This window comes from Grampus griseus (assembly GCF_964374135.1).
Source record: "Grampus griseus genome assembly, chromosome: 2".
Classification (NCBI taxonomy): domain Eukaryota; kingdom Metazoa; phylum Chordata; class Mammalia; order Artiodactyla; family Delphinidae; genus Grampus; species Grampus griseus.
The window spans coordinates 85,894,780-85,907,552 of record NC_139018.1 but is presented as its reverse complement, the minus strand read 5'-3'; the positions used below and the strand labels follow the sequence as shown (position 1 = coordinate 85,907,552).

At 38.9% G+C, this 12,773-nt stretch overlaps 1 protein-coding gene across 2 annotated transcripts; it reads right to left on the bottom strand.

The window, feature by feature from the left end:
• Window positions 1-1,529: 1,529 nt before the first annotated feature.
• HAUS2 (HAUS augmin like complex subunit 2) lies at window positions 1,530-12,735 on the bottom strand. Of its 2 annotated transcripts, XM_082649514.1 has the most exons (6): window positions 12,627-12,735; window positions 9,157-9,249; window positions 8,730-8,799; window positions 7,622-7,754; window positions 5,431-5,539; window positions 1,530-3,796 (listed from the first exon to the last, which is right to left on the bottom strand). In XM_082649514.1, exons 1-6 carry the CDS (start codon window positions 12,717-12,719, stop codon window positions 3,632-3,634), a joined length of 663 nt encoding a protein of 220 aa, XP_082505640.1. In that variant the 5' UTR covers window positions 12,720-12,735; the 3' UTR covers window positions 1,530-3,631. The 2 variants fall into 2 exon arrangements, with proteins under 2 accessions (XP_082505640.1, XP_082505641.1); XM_082649515.1 differs by lacking the exons at window positions 8,730-8,799; window positions 12,627-12,735 and having other exon boundaries at window positions 9,157-9,244.
• Window positions 12,736-12,773: the final 38 nt, after the last annotated feature.

Genomic DNA, 12,773 nt, shown 5'->3' with positions numbered 1-12,773 from the left:
TCTACGGAAAGACTTCCATCCAGCAGTTTTTCAAGTAAATCTTCATTGACCAAGGTAAATTTTTATGTCCCACAAAAGCTAAGACTCAGAAAAGAAAATGTTAAGTTACAGAAAATTTTATTAGCATCTACTGATCAAAAATAAGTATATGGGACTTCCCTGGTGGTTCAGTGGTAAAGAATCCGCCTTCCAAGGCAGGGGACACGGGTTCGATCCCTGGTCGGGGAACTAAGATCTCACATGCCACAGGGCAACCGAGCCTGCGTGCCACAACTACTGAGCCTGCACGCCTCAAATAGAGAGCCCGTGTGCCGCAAACTACAGAGCCCAAGCGCCACAACTAGCGAACAGAAAAAACCCCGCATCCCACAACTAGAAAGAGGCCTGCGCCCTGCAACGAAAGATCCCGTATGCCTCAGCAAAGATCCCACGTGCCACAACTAAGACCTGAGACAGCTCCCAAAAAAAAAATAGTGTATGTTGCCCTCTAGAGGTAAATTGATTTTTGATAAGGAAGCATATTCAGAGTTGTGTAGGGTCTCCTTGAAAATGTCATCTCACTACAACCTTCAAGAAATGAATGACTTTTACTAGCCTTCCACATTAAGAAAATAAAGTGATTCGAAGTCTCAAGTAAGATATTTGACTCCTTTTTTTTACCCTAAATTCTGGTTGAGCAACATCAGAGGTCTATAGTCTCCCAGGAAAAGTTCATAAACTGCTAATGGGACTCCTGCTCCTACCACATCCTAATGTAAATTTTTCCTACAAACATTTATGAGGTATTTCCAAAAGGAGAAGAGAAAATATAACTTGGAAATGGTGAAAAAGGAAAAAGAAAAGGCAAAATTAAAAGAACTCTAGAACGTGATCTGCTTATCTTGAACTAATTTAAAGTAAACTCAATTACATGAGTAGATTCCCCAAATTGTAGAATAAATCTCTTACATAAATTCATTTTACATCTCAGGAAATTCCACAATACATTGATTAGTTTTATTAAGATCTAAACTCTATATTTTGCATGTCAAGAAACCCTTTGGGTTTTCCTATTCCTCAGACTATTTTCCTAACTTTATGGAGGTTTGAGAGGATAACAGGGGTCAGGCTGGCAGAGTCACAGATCAGAGCAAGGAGTAAAGTAAGAAAAATGTTGGAAAAACCAGGTAGCATCTCAATTCCTTCAGAATAGTCTTCATAAAGTGGCATCATTATTATGTTGGAAGTGAATTCACAAATCTCACACAACTTCTGGTGTTAAATAGAAAGACATTCAGAGTTATTTTTGTTTGTTATTATCCACATATCTAGAAGCAGAGGAAAAAAAAACTGATGCACACTTATTGACTCTAGCACAGACTAAATTAGCTTTTCTCTTTGTAGTAGACCTGTCTCAACTTACCTCAAGCTTTTGTGAATCAGATAACCTGTATGCTTACACTTTAACTGTGTATATTAAATAAAGAATCTGTCCTTTTAATCATATAGGATTCAGACAAGAGCCACAAAATTTTAGTTAAAAATCACAGGTTTATCTTTTTATTTTGAAAAAGACATAAAAGTCAAAAAAGCAAAAATAAAACCCAAAACAACCAGGTGTATCAATAATTATGACATATGTGATGTAAAAATATACATATATATGTATATATATATATACACATATATATGTATATATATACATATACTCATATATATATGTTTGACAATACATGACGAAGCTTAGTAAGATGTTTGAAACTTAGGCTGGGCTTGAACAGATTTCTAATGAAATACAACTAAAAGTTTTGCTTAAAGAGTCTAGGCAATGTTCAAGAAATTATGACCACTCTTCTATAACCCATTTGCAAAGGTCAGCAAAATAGGCTTCAAGACGTGTTTTTTTAGCAGGGTAGTTCTGCGTAATGATCCTGTTTCCTTATGAACAACTACTTAACTCATCCACTATGTTGAGGTCTTCTTGCCTTTAAGAGTGTGAAGAATACAAGGATGAGTGAACTCCAGTGATACAGAGAATAGGACAGTATAAAAATATTGAAGCATCCATTTAAAGCAGAAGAGGGGACTTCCCTGGTGGTCCAGTGGTAAAGAATCCACCTTCCAGTGCAGGGGACGTAGGTTTGATCCCTGGTTGGGGAACTAGGATCCCACCTGGTACAGGGCAACTGAGCCTGCGCGCCACAACTACTGAGCCCTCGTGCCTCAACTAGAGAGCCTGTGTGCCGCAAACTCAAGAGCCCATGTGCTCTGGAGCCCGCACACCGCAACTAGAGAGAGAAAACCTGCACACCACAACTAGAGAGAAGCCCGCGGGCTGCAACAAAGAGCCTGGGCGCCACAACAAAGATCCCGCATGCCACAACTAAAACCTGACGCAGCCAAAAATAAAATAAATAAATAAAATAAAATTTAAAAAATTTAAAGAAAAAGCAAAAGAGAACCCCAAGTCTGAAAATAAGCCAAGGGTAGTTCTACTACTGATATAAATGAAAGCATCCTGAGACTTAGTATACCACTCCCTTATATATGCATAATAATCTCAGGTAAAATATCTGAGCAATTTGTAACGTAAAACCTCTATAAGTTTTACAATAACGTGCCTTTTTCTTTGCTTTGCTCTACTTTCCTTCTTTACCTATTCCTAAGGCTGCCAGTGAACACCCTCTGCAATTGCTTAGTGTGTCAGGTCCCCAAGAGCCCCCTCCCCACCTCCTGGGTTTGATGATATGCTTGGAGGAGTCATAGGACTCAGCATATGACTGTACTCATGGCTATGATTTACTACAGCAAAAGCATACAAAGCAAAACAGCAAAGGAAAAGGTGTATGGAGCAAAGTCCGGGGGAAACCAGGCACAATCTTCCAGAGTCCCTGCCAGTGGAGTACCACAGGAGGTGCTTAATTCCCCTAGCAACTGAGTTGTGACATGTGTGAAATGCTGTCAACCACAAAAGCTCATTAAAGATGCAGTGCCACGGTTATTATTGCGGGATAGTCACATAGGTACCTTGTGCCTAGCATATACCAAAATTCTAGACTCCCAGGAAGAAAGCTGGTGTTCAGCACAAACCACACTGTACAAACGCCTTAGTCACAGCAAGCAACTCTTATCAGTGAGAGTGGAGGGAACCCTAGAAATCTAAGTTCCCAGATGCCAGCCAAGGACCAACCTTACAAGCAGGCCTTTCAAAGCATAGTGGTCAGGTCTGCTATTTTGCTGTTTTTTGCATACTTAGCGACAATCTCACAGGAATAAGCAACACACTTTCAGATTCAAGACTCTTCTAACCCGGAAACAAGCGTTTTTTAAAAAAACAACATAATAAAGTCTGCTGCCTAAGATATGGTTAATGCATTCACGTTAATTATAGTTGTATTTGAGTTTTATTGAAAAGTGGAATGAAAATACATGAAAAACAAAGGAAAATTCAGTTTTGTCTTAATGAACTTGGAATCTCGGTATTTCAATATAAAGAGGGCTCTTTCAGTATTGCTAGTGGCAAAGTCTATAAATACCCATGTTATAATTGACTAGAAATGGATTTCACATGACTACATATAATTAAACAAAAATAAAAAGTTGATAATTACTTTTCATTAATAGTTTGAACATTAATTTTAGAAATAAAAGGTTAAGGAGGCACTGTAACATCATATTTATGAAGAAAATTTTCTTCAGCTAATATTCTGGGGATACAAGAGGAAATTTCCTTCTGTTGTTCTCGCCACTTGAGTATATTCTCTGCCAGTTCTGCTGTCTCAGCCACCAAAATATCCATCTCTGCTAAGGCTGTGCTCTATAACGTTTGAAAGAAGGGGAAAACAGGAGAGAAATCATGTGTCATTAATACATTACTATATCATAAATAATTATGACACCAAAAGTTGACAACTCATCTTTTCCAGCCCCTTAATACAAAGGCTCCTTAAAATTGTGCTGTCCTACATGTTCTTTTTCTTTATGAGTTCATCTCTCCTTTGTCTTCAATAATCACCTCAGTGCAGATGACCCTCAATCTATATTGTCAAATCTAATCTTCCTAAAATTTAGTCCTACATTTCAGTTTGCTGGAAATCTCCATCTAGATGCATATTCAATATCTCAAACTTGATTTAACCACAGTTCAACAAACCATGACTGAACATTTACTGTCTCTGCAAGACATATCAAAAAACAAACTCATTGGCTTCTTTAATCTCTTGATCCTACTTATCCTCAAGTCCCCAAGGCTAGAAACTTCATTCTTTGGATGTGTCCCTTGTCCAAATAGTAGCCACGTGCTAGAAATTTGACCTCCAAAAATCTAAAAATCTACACAATCCTTTGTATTCCTATGCTTTAAATCTTTTATCTGAATGACTGTATTTATTCTCCAAGTTCCTCTGCCTTTTGTTCCTCTGCCTTTTGTTCCTCTGCCTAGTCCTCTAACCCACAGTTCATCAAACTTTAATGTGCATAGGAATCACCTGAGGAACTTGTTAAAATGTAGATTCAGATTCTGAAGGTCTAAAGTGAATGAAGTCTGCAATTCTGCATTTCTAGCAAGCTTCCAGGTGATGTTGATGCTCTGCCCATACTTTGAGTGACAAGCCTCAGTCTACTTTATCCAATATTTTCTCCATGATTAAGGTACAGTCCTGCTCAAGTCAACCCTCTGTGCCCTTCTCTAAAAAACAAAAGAAAAAAACATCCAGTGATTCCCCAGTACTCAGACAAAGTCTAAACTTCTTAGTCTGGTTTTCAAAATATTCCATAAACTAATCCCGAGTCAATCTCCCTCTCAATACCTTGAAGCATCAGCCAAAGTGGAGTACGACTCTTCCCTCAAACTACCTGTACTCTCTAATTTTCATGGCTTTCCTCACATTGCTGCTTTCGGCTGAACTACTCTTTCTGATACACATCCAGTTTTCACTGATTCTTCAAGATGGAGCTTGCTATTAACTCCTATTTAAAACTTTATTCAAGTATTCCTACTTCCTATCCTATTCCTAATCTCCCTAAAGTGAAAGTAATCTCCCCCTTCCCTGTGTTATAAGACAGCATCTTCTTTATAATTGCTGCACTCACTGTGCAAATACAATACTATAAAGTAGAGAGTATCTTATACTTTCTCTCACCAAACCTTGAGAATTTGAGGAGAGGGATTGGTCATATCTGTTTATCTCTCTTGATACCTACAGCACAGTCCCTTGCACAATGAAGATAACACATATTTAATAAATACTGGAATAAAACAATGTAAAATGACTTCTAAATAAAGAAAAGGCATCTTGATTTAAAAAAAGTAATTTGCTCATAATATTAGCCAACAAAGAAGTTAGACAAGGAGATCACACATTTGAGATTCTAGTATAAAACAACTAAAGACAGCTAAAAGCAATGTGAAAGGAGTTGATGAGGTACTTAAATGCTATTGGTAATACTCACCATTTTCTTTAGATTTTCATCTAAATGAGGGACATTTCTAATTATTTCAAGATGATCTTCTAATCTCTCAATGAAAGTTACTGCCAACTCCAGCAAATGCACCATGTATCTGAAGGAGGGAGAAAAAAAGTCAACTCTTTTTTTTTTTAGTTCAGGTATTTTGTGTTCTCTTTTTTCCCTTTAATTAGGACTTTTAATATGAAATTAAGAGAATTAAAATCCACCCAATGAGCCGTTAATAACCTTTCTGCATTCATGGAAATATCAGTGATAAAAAAGGTTCTTCTTCCGGGCTTCCCTGGTGGCACACTGGTTGGGAGTCCGCCTGCCGATGAGGGGGACGCGGGTTTGTGCCCCGCTCAGGGAGGATCCGGCATGCCGTGGAGCGGCTGGGCCCGTGAGCCATGGCCGCTGAGCCTGCCTGTCTGGAGCCTGTGCTCTACAACAGGAGAGGCCACAGCAGTGAGAGGCCCGCATACCGCAAAAAAAAAAAAAAAAAAAGTTCTTCTCTTTCAATTTAAACAGGAATTAACTTTTCATCCAAACACAAAAACAGAAAGAGACAACACTAATCATATCTGTAGCCCAATCTAATGTTAGACAAACATCAATGTTAATAATTTTCTCATATAAGTAAAAAATTGGGACTTTGGCGCAGTGGTTAAGAATCCGCCTGGGGCTTCCCTGGTGGCGCAGTGGTTGAGAGTCCACCTGCCGATGCAGGGGACACGGGTTCGTGCCCCGGTCCAGGAAGATCCCACATGCCGCTGAGCGGCTGGGCCTGTGGGCCATGGCCGCTGGGCCTGCGTGTCCGGAGCCTGTGCTCCGCAACGGGAGAGGCCACAACAGTGAGAGGCCCGTGTACTGACAAAAAAAAAAAAGAATCCGCCTGCCAGTGCAGGGGACGCGGGTTCAATCCCTGGTCCAGGAAGATCCCACATGCCACACAGCAACTAAGCCCGTGGGCCACAAACTACTGAGCCTGCGTGCCACAACTACTGAAGCCTGCGCACCTAGAGCCCATGCTCTGCAACAAGAGAAGCCACCGCAATGAGAAGCCCGTGCACCACAACGAAGAGTAGCTCCTGCTCGCTGCAACTTGAGAAAGCCCGTGCGCAGCAACGAAGACCCAAGGCAGACAAAAATAAAATTTTAAAAAACTTTAAAAAAAAAACAAATTTTTAAAAAAGAGTGAAGAACTTAAAAAAAATTTCTCTAGGTAAAACCTCATTCCATTTCAATCTACACATTCTTGGTGAAGGGTGAAGACAATAAGGATAAATGTACTTCACTGAAATAGCCTACACATGAAACTACTTTGAATCTTTGTATTTGCAAAATGCCTTAAAACTATTACTCAGTTCTTCTGATATATATAATGTATAATATACACATTAATGATATTTAACTACGCTGAATAGATACTGAATATATCCACAAGAATGGGATTTGTATATTTATTATTTTACTGCAAGATAAAAGATCTGACACTTAGAGGAAATATTGATTTGCTCAGGGTCAGTTAGTGAGGCACTGGTGGAGAAAGTTAGCAATCAGATCCCCAGATGACTGCTTTTTAATTTTATTGTTATTTATTATAAATAATTACCTACACCTTCAATTTGATACTTTCCATATTCCTATGAGAAAGAGAGCAATAGAAAGCATCCCCATTCTATGGATTGGGAAACTAAGGCAAAAACTTAAATCATTTGCCCAAGGCTTTGAGGCATATAAACAGCAGAGGTGAGATCAGAACTGTTATTTTTCTCCTTTCAGTTGACATTGTTTTCATCTGTCCCTGCTTAAACTCCCCCAACAGAATTTTTATATAGAGGCAACATTAATGCAACAATAAATTTACATCACAGAAAGCTGTCTATACATAATAAAAATGATTTTTATCCACCTTACTATATGTTATGGATCTAATTTCTTTCATTAAAGTCATTATTTATAATTCCTAAGACACAATGGGCAAAAGGAATGTCTTTCTCTTAACCATTGCTACAATTCTTTAAAAGTAAAGGATTTTCTTTCTGGTTTAATGTATCAGCATTAATAACAATATTAATAGATACGATCACTCATATACTGTTTAATGAATTATGCTATGAAATAACTATTAGTCTAAACAAAAACTACCCTCAGGGAACATGTGTGACTGTTAACGTCTACTTTTTAGTCTAACCTGTGATAAACAGCTTCAATAGGCAAGTTTTCTTGGCACATGGGTTTCAACAGTCTTTGCCTGAGGGACCGCTTTTCTTTTAGCACCGCTTCCAAATGATTATTCATGCTTTGCAGAGTATGACACTTCTGTGCTACACAAACCAGAAACAGTAATTATAATTAGCAACAGGACAAGTTTTGAAGTCACTAATACTATCAATGGTCAAAAATTAATCCCATTTCTCTCCGAAATATCTCCCCTTTGCTGTCTTTAATACCAATACCAGTTTCATTTTCAACTATTTTCTCTTACTTTTCCTACTGACAACCCAATCTAGTGCTAAATTCTTTGTTTCCCAATTCTACTCCTAGTTCAGTGTTTATAGCCAGAGCCATATTCTTCACATAAAGTGTCTGTCTCTAATATTCTATATTAGAGCATTAAAAAACAAACATTTGTCTTATAAGCTACTTTTATTTCAATATTTTCCCCAGAATTGTTAATGGTTGTCAGTTGTCTCTTCTTTTCAATTTTTATTTAGAAAAAATTTGAAACTTAAAAGTTTCAAGAATAGCTCATTGATTGAACTCTCATATACATTTCCCCTAGACTCACCAACTAACATTTGGATACGTTTTCTTTTTTTCCCCTTCTTCTCTACACGCCCATACATATATTTTTGCTAACCAATTTGAGAGTAAGTTGCAGATGTCAGGACCTTTTACTCCTAAAACTTCAGCATGTATTTCCCAAAATAGGAACATTCTCTTATATAACTATACTATAAGTATCAAATTCAGATAATTTAACATTAGTACAATACTACCAATATTTAATACAGCCTATATTTAAACATCACCAAATATCCCAATAATGTCATTTATATTAAAAAAAAATTTTTCTAATCAAATATTCAATCCATGACTACCCTGTGCTTTAGCTGTCATGTCTCTTTAGGATCCTTTCATCTGGAAAGTTCCTCAGCCTTTGTCTTTTAAGCTCTACTGACTTTGTTAGCTTTGGGGCAATACCTGGAAAAATTATCATAATTTTATAGCCTAGTGCTTAAAGTAATCCAAGAAAAAGTTGAAATTTCAATGATTACTCATTTAACTAAACCACTTACCCAAAAAGGAAGGATGGACAACATCTGCTGCATCTTTTTCTAGTCTTAGGAGTTCAATTTCCAGGTTTTTCTACATTAGAAACAAAAAAAACACTTAGCTCATGCAGCAAGTAGCCTGAAGTAAAGGCTTTGATAAAAATGGACAGTCCTTAACTCAGGAATATTTAAGGGGACCAGGAGGATAATTTCTTATGAGAGCCCAGGGATTTACTGAATCTTTTCATTTTGGTGTTCAAGCCCTGTTGCTGCTACTGCTACTACTCCTAACTACTACTATGACCATTACTACTATTATTAACTACTGCAAAGAAAAGCCTATACGACTATGTGCTAGACACTGTTCTGCATGCAAGAGGATTACTGTTGGAGCCAGTTAAGATTTTTTTCCATACTAGAGGTAGAAAGTAAAAACTCCAACATAATTTACCTGGTAGATTTCAGCTTGAATATCTGTGATCTGCTGTAGTCTGGAGAAGTTCACAAAGCAAGAAGTTGATTTCTTAGATATATTTAACATCTCCTATTGGTAAGTGAAGAGAAAGCAGCAATATGTCAGAGTTTATGTGTGTGTTGGAATGCATGGCCACGTGTCTAAAATATGAGGATATATTATGTCCAACGCTGCCCCTGCAGAGTAGGACAGTGCAATGTATATTTCCTGTTTTTTAAAACCTGCACCATCACAAATCTTTTGCCCAAATATTAATATTTTAAAAATAAGAAAAACAAAGAAGAAAATCACTTTGTACTATTTCTTAAGGCATCACGCACAATAGACTGGCATTGCTGATAGCTTACCAAAAAATTCTAAAGTTGAAATTGTTGGAGAATCACTTCTACACAAATGACCTAGTCTATCAGACCTTCCTGGGGCTAAAATTAAACACTTCCTGGGCTATGGAATCATTCACCTGATTCATTAAATGACCTCTATTGGTTACAAGTCATTCATACTGTCTCTTTCCGCATTCTCCCTCTCTTAGATAAAGGAATGTTTTGTCCAGGCATAATTATTCCTTGAAAAAGCCTACCCCCCACCTCCTTTTTATCCTTTCATTCTATATTATACTGCTTTCTTAAATTGCAGGTTATCTCAGAATAAGAATATTATCTTGTTCATTCCTTGGCTTCATCTATAATTTTTTCTATCCTCTTTTCTTCTCTAGAATGTTAGCACAGGAAAGAACTTCAGATATCATATAGGCCAGGGATTGGGAAGCTACAGCCTATGAACTAAATGCACCCATTGCCTGTTTTTGTATAGCTTAAGGGCTAAGAATGGTTTTTATATTTCTTAATTGTTGGAGAAAAAAAATCAAAAGAAAAACATTGTGACACATGAAAATTATATGAAATTCAAATTTCAGGGTCCAGAAATAAAGTTTTATTGAAATTCAACTTCACTCGTTCATTTACTTATTATCTCATGTTGTTTTCATACTACAACAGCCTAGTTGCGACCCTATGGACCTAAAAGCCTCAAATACTTATGCTCTGGCCCTTCATAGCAAATGTTTGCTGACTGATGATAATCAATTTTATAACATTTATTGAGTTAGGCAATAGAAGATTCAAGGATGAATGAAACAAGCTCTCTGCCCTTAACAAGCTCATGATGGATGGGAAGGAAAAGGTATTCCAGACAGAAAGAACTAAACATTATAAATGCTCAGTAACTGGGACTTCCCTGGTGGTCCAGTGGGTAAGACTTCATGCTCCCAATGCAGGGGGCCTGGGTTTGATCCCTGGTCAGGGAACTAGATCCTGCATGCATGCCACAACTAAGAGTTTGCATGCCTCAACTAAAGATCCCGTGTGCTGCAACTAAGACCCAAGGGAGCCTAAATAAATAAATATGTTTTAAAAAAAGAACAAAGCTGAAACAAACAACATTTTCTATAAGAGTTGTATCATATCACATCACAATTTTAGGCATCACTCAATTTTTAATTCACATGGGAGGATGTGCACTTAAGGGATGGACTGCTTAAAGGGATCATATAATACATCATTTTGAAAGAATCAATGATAAATCCTTGTAATAAAAATAGGTTTTTTATATGTAAAGTTTGCTTAAAGTAAAATCATGCTACAAATCTTCAAAGTTTCCTCACTGGGCCTAGCTGTGCAGTAAGATTATAAGAAGGTCTTTTTAAAAAACATTTATTTACTTATTTATTTGTTTATGGCTGCATTGGGTCTTTGTTGCTGTGCACGGGCTTTCTCTAGTTGCGGCGAGCGGGGTCTACTCTTCAATGGGGTGTGCGGGCTTCTCATTGCTCTGGCTTCTCTTGTTGCGGAGCATGGGCTCTAGGTGCACGGGCTTCAGTAGTTGTGGCACCTGGGCTCAGTAGTTGTGGCTCACGGGCTTAGTTGCTCCATGGCATGTGGGATCTTCCCAGACCAGGGGGTCGAACCCGTGTCCCCTGCATTGGCAGGCGGATTCTTAACCACTGCACCACCAAGGAAGTCCCTATAACAAGGTCTTATGAAGCTATGGATTGACAAAACAGGTATCTGTCTCATTAGTGTTACTTGAAGGACACTATGAAGATCGTCCCAAAGACAACCCACAGCCCAATTCTCAGTCCCAAATGTCTTATAGTATGAATTTACCAAATTACTTTGTTACAGAACTGGACAATACAGGTGAGAGCACTAGGTAATCTGGTAGCAAGAAAACACAGGAGAGAAGTGAGGAAGGTGAGAACTGGGGAGTGCTGTGGTTATGTTTTGCCTATTTTCCAACGCATTCATTCCTACCCCTTGTTTCCCCCCAAATCCATAAGGTCTGGCTGCTAGGTCTTCAAGTAATCTAGAAAAGTCCTTCAACAGACGTTTAAACTCTTTCAAGATAGTGTTACAGTATCTATCATCTATTACAGTTCATTTTAGAGATGATATAATGTGTCAGAAAAGGGAGAGCTCTGGGATCTAACTCTACTTCACTAGTTGAGTGGCCCTGGACACGTTTCTTGGTCTCCTCAGGTCTTAGTTTCTGCATCTTAAAATTACTGTAAGTAGATAGAATTCTCTAATGACTCTTCTAGGTATAAAAAGTTGTCTATTTTTCATAAATCTTTCATCATGTGCATAGTGTTAATCTCTGTAGATGGTTTTACCTTTTCTATTTTTCTCAGTTGCCTTTTTAGTGAAATTCCTCAACTTCCTCATTGTCTCAAATTTTCTTTCCCTTCTCTCAACCTTCTCCCATTCCCTTGTCACATCTGCCATTTCTATTCCATTATTCCCTCACATCTTCAATTTCTCCCTCTGTTGGCTTGTTCCCTTTGGCCTATGAACATGCTCTTCCCGCTGAACCTAAAACTACCACCCCTTGGCTAATCTCCCTCTTCTCTCCTTCTCAAAATTAATTCCTTCCTCCAATCATGTTCCAAGGTCTCCCGGGTCTTTTTCACCAATGTTTTTTTGTGCCCCCCCCCGGCCTTTAAAGATGCGTGCTTCCCTTGGCGCTCTCCTGTACCCGGCGCCTCCCGTAATGCTTCAATATTTCACACAAACGAGCGTTCTTTGGGAACGTATGTTTTAACCACCTACCCGTTATTTCCCAACCCCGCCACCGATTACAATCTAGAGGCGGTATCACTGGATGAAAAAAGGCGGGTAACACTAGTCTTTATTACCGCCCAAGAACTGACCTGGGAAAACTCGCCTGCCAGACACTTGAAACACCATCTCCTTAGAGCCCCGCTTTTGCAGAACCCACCGCGGACCAGTCACTTCTGCTGCCTACAAGGAGCTCCATCGGCCCCGACTCTAGAATAGCCCCCAGCCAGCACCCTCCCACCCACTCCCGCAGCCAGCACCACCACCTCACAGCTATCTTCTGTCGCCACCGTGGGCACCCCCTTAATGACGGCGTCGCCCACCACGCACCTGAGTAACCAACCCCGAAGCTACGAAATGTCCCAGCAGTAGCCCCGCAGCGTTTGGCTCGGACGCCGGGTCCCAACGTTTCGCCTCAGCCATGGCTGACAGCCGCTTTTCCGGGTGGCGCGGAGAGTGAGCGGAACGCACCGCGCG